The sequence below is a fragment of the Phalaenopsis equestris genome, unplaced genomic scaffold (genome assembly GCF_001263595.1).
Source record: "Phalaenopsis equestris unplaced genomic scaffold, ASM126359v1 Scaffold000002, whole genome shotgun sequence".
NCBI classification, from domain to species: domain Eukaryota; kingdom Viridiplantae; phylum Streptophyta; class Magnoliopsida; order Asparagales; family Orchidaceae; genus Phalaenopsis; species Phalaenopsis equestris.
Genome location: NW_018164444.1, coordinates 72,707,681 through 72,717,397, shown reverse-complemented (window position 1 = coordinate 72,717,397; position 9,717 = coordinate 72,707,681). Strand labels below are relative to the sequence as shown.

General features: G+C 33.1%; 1 protein-coding gene across 3 annotated transcripts in view; it reads left to right on the top strand.

Annotated features, from left to right (window-relative positions):
- The first annotated feature begins 4,813 nt into the window (after positions 1 to 4,813).
- LOC110018071 (casein kinase 1-like protein 10) overlaps positions 4,814 to 9,717 on the top strand; it is a 42,169-nt gene continuing 37,265 nt past the window's right edge. The window contains exons 1-5 of one of the 3 annotated variants that reach the window (XM_020715296.1): positions 4,814 to 5,440; positions 5,550 to 5,590; positions 6,474 to 6,543; positions 6,757 to 6,905; positions 7,299 to 7,394. In XM_020715296.1, the coding sequence (XP_020570955.1) occupies positions 5,362 to 5,440; positions 5,550 to 5,590; positions 6,474 to 6,543; positions 6,757 to 6,905; positions 7,299 to 7,394 (435 nt within the window). In that variant the 5' untranslated portion in view covers positions 4,814 to 5,361. The remainder of the gene's footprint in view (positions 5,441 to 5,549; positions 5,591 to 6,473; positions 6,544 to 6,756; positions 6,906 to 7,298; positions 7,395 to 9,717) is intronic. The other 2 variants (XM_020715295.1, XM_020715294.1) reach the window with 2 other exon arrangements.

The window sequence follows — 9,717 nt, the reverse complement described above, 5'->3', positions numbered from 1 at the left end:
TTATATATACATGTTACAAGGGAAAAGAATTCCTAAGCTATACAGGTTAAAACCAATTAAAATGCATTTATAATAACATAATAGTTGATTATGTTATTTTGAGTAAGTTCTAGATAATGCCTGCCCCCAAATTAAGAATCCATAGGTTGGATTGTTAATTGTCCATATTATTTCAAAATTTAGAGAAAGTTAAGCTTTTGGTAAGTATATCCGCCATTTGATCTTGGGTAGTAATAAGATGAATAAGGATCTCTTTATTTGTTACATAATCTCAGATAAAATGAAAGTTTATTTCAATGTGCTTTGTCCTTGCCTGAAATATTGGATAAGTGTCTATATCAATAGTGGATGTCGTATCACGATAGAAGGGTGTAGTTGTATTGATCGAAACACCAAACTCCTCAAGTAATCTTCTTAGCCAAATTGATTTTTGTTACAGTAGTAGCAAAGGCTCTATATTCGATCTCAGTGAAAAACCGAGCAACTGTTGTTTGCAAAAACCGAGCAACTGGTGTTTGCTTTTGAAATTTCCATGAGAACAGATTGTTTCCTATGAAACTGCGATAACTCGTAATTGAACGCCTATCATTCTGAATTGCTACCCAATCAGAGTCACAATAAGTGGTGAGTTGAACATTGCACCTTGTGATTGGATTGCAATAGTTAGCAAAATACGTATAGTAGAGATTTTAGCAACCAAGCTAAATATCACATGATAATCAAATCCATATTCTTGATTAAATCCATGTACAACCAATTGAGTTTTGTGTTTAGCAATATACCCATTAGAGTGGTATTTGGTGCGGAAGGTCCACTTGCAGCCGAGAACTATGTGATTTATAGGAGATGGTACTAACTCCCGTGTACCTTGTTGTTGAAGTGCAGTAAATTCTTGAGACATAGCTTGTCTCCATTGAGGTGATTTTATTGCTTGAGTAGGATCTTCGATATTTGTTATTTGAGGTGTAAGATCCATAATACACTTGGGCTTTCAAATTCCAGCTTGCAACCTAGTTGTCATGGAATGTTTAATTGAATTGTTTGCATGAGATTGAGTTGGAATGGTATGCAGTAAATCATTATTGATTTTGTTGATAACATGTTCAATAATAATAGGTTCGTAATTTAAATTTGCTTAAGTTATTGTTTCATCATCCGCGATTGGTTGTTCTGCAGAGTTTACTATAGCCGAAGTAGGTATGAAAGTAGAAAGTGGAATGACTTTCGATGACAGAACTGAAGTTGTGACTTGTGAGTAGTATTTTTGTATGGAAATTGAGTCTCATCAAATTGAACATGTCTTGATATGATAACCTTTCTATTCACTGGGTTCAAGCATTTATATCCTTTGTGAGTGGATGAATATCCAATAAATACACAAGGAGAAGATTTTGGATGAAGTTTTGTTACTGCTTGTGATTATTTTTAGGGACAACATAGAGCACCAAAGATCCTTAAGTGATCATATCTTGGTGCTTTGCTATATACAAGCTCATAGGGAGACTTATGATGAGTTTTTTTCTTATGGCAAACGATTAAAGGGATAAACAACAATCAAGGCTGCATCAATCCAAAAGTTATGTGGTAAGTTAGCCTTCAATAGTATGGTGTGCATTATATCAATAATGTGCCTATGTTTTTGTTTGACAATACCATTTTTGGGGCGTATTTGGGCAACTCAATTGTTGTTGTAATCCACTCTTGAGAAGATGAGTTTTAAATTTCGAAGATATGTATTCTCCTTCAATATCAGATCGAAAGAACTTGATATTTGTTTAAAGTTGATTTCGTACCATTTTCTAAAAGTAAATAAATTTGAGCAATGGCTCTCTTTTGTGTGACATGGGAAACAACCATGTAAATTTAGTATGATTGTTTATGAAGATGATGTAATATCTTTGATTTTCACATGATAACATTGGGGATGGTCTCCAAAAATCATTGTGAATCAATTGAAAAGTTAAAATAGAGGTAGTAATATGCATATTAAAAGGCAATTTATGACTTTTAGAAGCAAAGCCACGTCATGAGGATGTCTAAGCCGTTGATGCCAAATGATCGGTTGAATAATTGTCGATAATGCTGTAATCTGCAACAATTTGTAGAGACCATTGCTGCTCCTTCCCTTAAGGATGATTTGATGAGTTTTCTTGTCTTGAATCTAATAACCAGTGGCATCAAATGTACCATGCAGACATCTTCTTTGGCTATTTTTTGTACAGATAATAAATTGAATGTTAAATTAAGTGTATGTAATAATCATGAGAGTTCAAGCATATACTTTGGAGTAGATAAAATTTCTTTACTTGTATGAGTTATAGGAATTTTCTTACCATTTCTAATAGTAATCTGTTCATTACTTATATATTGTTGAGGATTTTAAACATTGGCGAGATGGTTGGTAATGTGAAAAGTTGTTGCCTTGTCCACAATCCAATCATTTGAATTGTTATCATTAGTTGCTATGAATGCTTGTAAAGAAGTACTGAACATTTGTAGGATTGTAGTTCAAATATGGGCAATGCCAACACATTCTTGCTGAATGCCCGTATTTTTCACATATTTGACATTAACTGAGAGGCTTGTTTGTAGTTTCATAGTTCTGATTTGAGCTGTAGAAATCATTTCTTTTGTTTTGCTTAAAGGAATATTTTCCTTTGAGTGATTGATTTATATAAGTTTTGTTAGCAATCAAAACTAATTGGTCAACATATGTTCTTTTCCATTTCTGATGAGATATTCACCTCTTCACTATATAGAAGTGAGTATAAATCATCCATTTGAATCGGTAAAAGGCTGATTTTGATGACGACCTTGAATGAGTTTTAGGTAGATGGTAAGCCATTAAGAGTATACAATATAATGTCTTTCGTATCAACCTTAGACCCATACCCAGCGATTTGATCCATAGGTTTCTTGATTTATATTAGATATTGAGTTATAGATTGGCTTCTCATTGTAATATGATGTAAATCATTCTTGAGTTGGATCACACATAATCAATTTGAGGACTGCTTCCTTTTAAGAAAGCTTTTTCCATATCTCGGTAGTAGTATCATGACGAAGCACATATGGAAGAATGCTATGAGAAATAATTATGTACAAAGCTACAAAAAGATTTCAATCGGCCTGCTTCCAAAGAATATAATTTTGAGACTGATTGCTAGAACATTAATATCACTAATATATTTTGAAGGGAAAACATCATCTTCATTTAAAAATAATTGAAACCCATTTGCTTGAAAGAGTTACATCATTAATGCACACCAAATAGAGTAATTTTTTGCTGTGAGCTGAGTTGAGGCCAGAGATTTGATATGGTTGAGAAGAAATTTCAGGAATGAATAAATATGATGATTGTTGTTGGTTTGGGTTGGGAGACTGGTTTGAGAAGATGAATCCATACTGCTTGGGTATCAAAAGAAGGGGAGGAAAGAATTTGTTGTTTGATTTTTACCAGCTTAGAAGAAGAAAATTTTAGGAAGAGAAGAACCTAGAAATGAATGTTGTTGCTACTTCCAGGATCTTGTTGCGGCTCTCAGAAGTCCTACTCTGATACCATGTGAATCTGTTTTTGATTTTTATAGAACATAGAAATGTGAATCACTTGATATTATTCTCAAGTAAAGAATTTTTACATATATCTTACATCCACAATCTCTCTCCTTATATATATATATATATATAGGTTACACGGTAAAAGAATTCTTAAGCTATACAAGTCAGAACTATTATTATAACAAAATACCTGATTCTAAGTTATGGATAACAATACCATGCACATGCTAAACATTGATATCTACTGTCCACTAGCTATTAAGTTTTGGCACCCATCTTCCAAATTATCCAATCTTCTCTTCTTAAATAAAAATAATAGATGTCACTGAGTACTCAATTTATATTACTTTTTTGTTGATTAGCATTAAAATTATATCATCAAGTGACATTTAATGCCCATTAAACATTTGATGTCCAATAACATTCTTATAGATAACTCAATCCCCACCTTTACTTGATAAAATCATGAAAAGCTTTTGATTCCTCTTACTATCAACAAAGTGAATGTCTTTAACTGTTTGTATCTACAATATTGGATTATTGTCATCTCAGTTACAAGGAACATCATAATTTATCTGATTTAACACTCGTTAGCAGAATTATTTTAATTAATCCAGACTATATTAATTTTCTCTATTTTTTATTTATTTTTCTTACATAAGAAATGTTGTATATCTTATGGGCATCTCTTGACTTATCCATGAATGATTGGAATCTTCCCTCAATGCTAAAGTCATATATATATATATATATATATATATATATATATTCTCGTATATCGTTTAATTTAATTTTAAGTATTTTGAATTTATTTAAAAATGAGTGTAATGTAAGAATTGATTGAATTTAATTGATTATTCCGGCAATAAAATACATCTATTAGTTACTTATGTATAAGTTACATCATTTTATTATTAATGCAAGCCACATTAAAATTTATTTGTTTATAAAAATAATTATACCTAAGATAAGAATAATTTATTTTTTTTTCTAATTTTTTTAAAAAATAAAAATACATCTAACAAACGTTTTTCTTTTGGAATTATCATTTATAATTTTAAGAAACAAAATCAACCGCAGAAAATAATGCACCAATCTCAAAGAAACAACAAAATAAACAATCGATCTATACATTACTGTTGCATAGGATTCCCAATCAGCAGTCACCATTCCCCCACCAAATCATTAGGGTTACGGTCACCAATTATCGTTAAATCGGCTGAGTCAGCACCACCTCTTCATCAACATATCCCTGGGTGCCGTTTTGGGTGCAAAAGTCGGTCTCCAAATCACCAATGCGCCAACTAAATTACCAGAGCACATTTGACGCCGGTCTCTTGCTAATTGCTATTTCCATCCATCGCTCTCTCCCACATACGCAGAGAATCTAATGGAATTCGGTTGAATTTTTTTTTTCCTCTCTCTCTTTCTCTTTCTCTTTCTCTTTCTCGGCAACCATTCAGAATGTGATATTGGTCGGTGTGTTGATTTGGTGTTATGGATATTAGATTCGTATTGATCTTTGTCATTTGCTGCTGCCTCGAAGAAGGTGTCGTTAAGTGATTTGTCGGTAATGTTTGTATTGTCTAGGGTTGCAAGCGCGTGAAAGTTTGGGTGATTATATCTACGAATTGGGGCTAGGGATTGAAAGCGGAGATTCCTATTCAGATCTAAGGAGATTGGATACGAGTTGTGGATTTTATTTTATTTTTATTTTTCGGCGATTTAGGACTCTTTGATGATTCTGTGGGGCTTAATTTCGACCCATTGTTCATTGGTTTGCCGCGTATAAACGATTTGTTTATGATGGATCACATTGTTGGCGGAAAGTTCGCGATTAGAAGAAAGATTGGAAGTGGATCGTTTGGGGAGATCTATCTTGGTTTGTCTTAATTTTCATTTGTTATGTTTCTGTTACTTATTGAAGTTTTGAATGCTTTTTTCATTTTGATGGTCTGTGTTGATGCATTTGTTCGGTTTATGTTATTCAGGTGTCAACATACAGACGGGGGAAGAGGTTGCGATCAAGTTGGTACGTTTTTGCTCCTTTATTTGGGTTTTGTTTAAGGCAATTTTATTTTATTTTATTATAATTATGAACTTTTTTCTGTGAGATGTGGTCTTTTCACGAGTTAGCAGAAACTTTAAAAAGTTATTCTTTGGCATCAAAGGTTACGTTGGCAGCGGATGGTATCTTAGCTTTTTATGTTACCTTTAAGCTTTGTGGAATAATTATTTACTACAAGGAAGATGAATTTTTTCTTTCCTCTGGTATTGTACCCGATGTCAGAAGCAAATACTATTTGTTTCAGGAAAAAAAACCACGGAGAAAAGGTTTAGTTTTAGTAAATTCTGTGTATTTTGGTCAGTTAGAATAGTATGTAGATTGAAGAGTTTGACCCAAAGTTAGGAATTGCTTCCATTTTTGTATGATTAGGATTTGCTAAGACTAATTTCACATTTGCAAGGAGTCTGGATTTAGCATTTTGCATGTAATATTGAAGTTCTGCCTTTTAAATCTACCATGCGTAGCTCCATTCTCTTCCCACGTTTTAATGTGGCAGAGAAGAAAAATGTAGAATGCTTATATGTTGAACAATTTTTTATCAATCAAAAAGATCTTTGTTTTTGCTCCATGATTTTGCATACATCTTGTTGCGTATATATGATCTGGTTTAGGATATAGCTTCAAAGAAACTAGAGTTATATTTGCGCTCAATTTATAAAATTTAGTTTGGATAAGGCAAACCTTATAGCTGTAATGATGTCGGTGTCTTCATGATGGATCCTTTGTGTATCAGCTTCAGCCTGTGAATTCATCAATTTAATGCTTTCATTTTGTACTTTCATTTTTCTTATGAAGCCTTAAAAGTGTTTCTTTCAAATTTCTCTCACTCGAATATCATCCATGACAGGAATCTGTAAAGTCGAAGCATCCTCAGCTACACTATGAATCAAAACTATATATGCTTCTCCAAGGAGGAAGTAAGGCTTTTATTTCTAGATTTCAATGATTGTATAAATTTCAAATTATATTATTCTTTGTTTTGTATTATCCAATAAAAGCTTGAATCTCCAACCTAAGCCATGTCTCAGGAGACTAAACTCTCCTTATAGTAATTATTGTTTTTATTTTATCTAGGCATACTGATTTCTGATTGGCTTTTATGCTGTTGTTTACTGGCCATTTTAAAAAAGCTGGAATTCCTAACCTAAAATGGTTCGGTGCTGAGGGGGACTACAATGTGATGGTTATTGATCTTCTCGGTCCAAGTCTAGAAGACCTCTTTAACTATTGTGATCGAAAGTTCTCATTGAAAACTGTACTTATGCTTGCTGATCAATTGGTAAGTACTTTGTCTCACTTTTACCTTTTTTTTTTTGGCATTTACACACATAGCTCATGATTCTTATGTATTTACAAATCAAACACCTAAATTATAATATTTACATTTATATCACTCAAATCTTTAACATCACAACAAAAATAACATTTTTACTAACTGTTTGAAAGTCAGATGCACTTTTTAATGCATAGGTTTGTAGCACCGTGGTGTTATGATATTATCAAACTTTAGGTGTTAGATATGTAAATTCATAAGAATTGTGTGGTATGTATGTAGATTTTCTTTTTTTTTCCATATTGAATGATGCCTCAGATTGTTATGTGCTTGTGATGACTTTTTCTGGTCTTCCCAATCAAGTGCTTCTAGCATTAAGATAAATTTAATGTATTTCAGATTAATAGAATTGAATACATGCATTCAAGGGGATTTCTTCACCGTGATATAAAGCCAGATAATTTTCTGATGGGCTTGGGTCGTAAAGCAAACCAGGTAGGTCCATTTTTGGCTTTTTAATAACCTGCTGCATTCGCTTCTCTAGTTTGACAAAGTCTGGTTTTTTTGAATTTTGCTTCAATTATACTCACTATTTATAGCGTTTTGTTGCTTTCTTTTCTATTATCTATTTATATATTTTTTTGTTATGTTCTCGTGTGTGTTTATAGTTATTACCCACCCTTTCATACTGCAGCTTTCAAGTTAAAGCTGCATTTGCTGTTAGAATAGTTTCGAAGTAGGATTTTAGAGTGAAAAATTTTATAGTTCTATTTTATTGTGTTTTAGTTATGATTTGGCTGAAGTTTAATTGTGATTTTGTGATAAAAGTAGTTAATTAAGTGATTTAATTATAGATAATGACATCATTTAGAGCTAATGGAATATTTTTTGCTTTTCATATAGATAATCACATCATTTAGCCGACCCATGTAATGGGATTAAGAGTCTGTTTGACGCAGCTGTTGATTATTTTTAATCTGCTGATAAACAAATTATTCTGATAATCTGATGATCTACAGATTATCATATTAATTTGGTTTGCTGTTTGGGGCAACTTATTCATATTAGTTTATTGGTGATTAAATGACATTCCTGCCCCTGTCTTATAAAACTGTTTGGGGCAGCTTCTTCAGAATAACTTATTGGTAGTACAGAAGCGTATAGTGCAGAATCATACAATTATCACAGATCAGTTTCAAAAGATGACATACAGTTCTCACACTCTCGTGAGTATCAGAAGAAATAAAAAAAAGACAAAGACAAGTACAATTACAATGAAAAATATTAAAATATTTAATTTCAAACTCTGGGTACGCCTGTCCTCAGCTGCACTATCAATCTGAGAAAACATCAGATTCCCATGACTGCTGACAGTGTAATATGTGAGAATGTCAGCCCACCGAAAGAAATCGCAACGAGCTGAAACATCCTTGACACAACCGTAAAACTGTCTCTCAAAGCTATGAGACTGACGTGACGTGAGCAACGAAGACGGTAGTCCACAATAACACAAAATACCTCTGTCTGTAACTGATATTCTAGAATTCATGTTTGTATTACCGCAAAAAAAAAAAAAAAGAATGTCAGAACTTATCCCAAAAAAATAAATTACACATAAAAATTGATCTACATATGTATGAAGAAAAGGACTTGCTGGATTAGCTGCACAACATCTGCTATAGACCCTCTCAGAGCAGCCATCTCGGCTGCACACTCACCGTCCTGAGTTTCATATTCAGTAGACTGTATCTCATTATCAGCTAGAGATCCTGAAGGTTATAGGGAGTCAATAATTGGATCATCATTAGCAATATTGAAGTCCGTATTTGAATGAGAAAGATGTCGTCAGATAAAGTTGTGAAGTGCAATAAAGACCACCACAATATGCACCTGTTTGAGAAATGAATACGAGGGCATATCACGTAAGATAATCTATTTCTTCTTCAACATTCCAAATATTTTTTCAATAAACCCCCGTAAAGAGGAGCGTCGTTTGTTAAACATTTCTTTTCTGTCACGAATTGTGCCACTTGCTCACTCAAAATTAGGAATATGATATTTAATGTCTGGATAGGGCTTCAGGTAGCCCCTTAGTATCAGATACCCAACATCTACCAAATAATACTTCCCTGTTATGAGAGACAATATTAATTAAAAATAATAAATATAATTAACAAGATGTTTAATTAAGATGAACAAACCTGGAGGTGGGTGAGGGAAACACTGTGTTCTATTCCTAGTTGCATAGAAAAAAAGACGACTGTCATGTGCACTTCCTTCCCACCCCGCTATTACAAATGTGAAGCACATGTTGAAGTCACATATTGCTATCATATTTTGGGTAGTTTTACCACTCCGACCAATATACGCGATCTTTTGATGACTTGATACTCAAACATCCACATGCGTACAATCGATTGCTCCAATGCAGTTCTGTAATTTATAGTTATCAATTTATCAGGTATTGAAGTAAAAGTAACAAGCTAATCAAACTTACTTTGAAATACGACATGTAACGGAGATCATTTGCAATTTGTTCAGGAATAGTTGCGAACGATGAATCTGATGGCTTAATGTTCTGCGTTGTTAAGCTCACAAGTGCTTGTATACCTGTGTAGAAGTATCGACTAATTGTTTCCAAGGAATGCTGAAATCGCTCCATAGCTCCTCTATTTGATTCATTCTGTGAGAGAATATATAATGTTATAGCCAACACATCTCTCGTGATCGTTCTAGAAGAATCTTGGAGACCGTGGTTACAACATAAGTCATGTAGAAGATCCATAAAAATAAGTGCAGTCATTCGAAAAACGCTGCT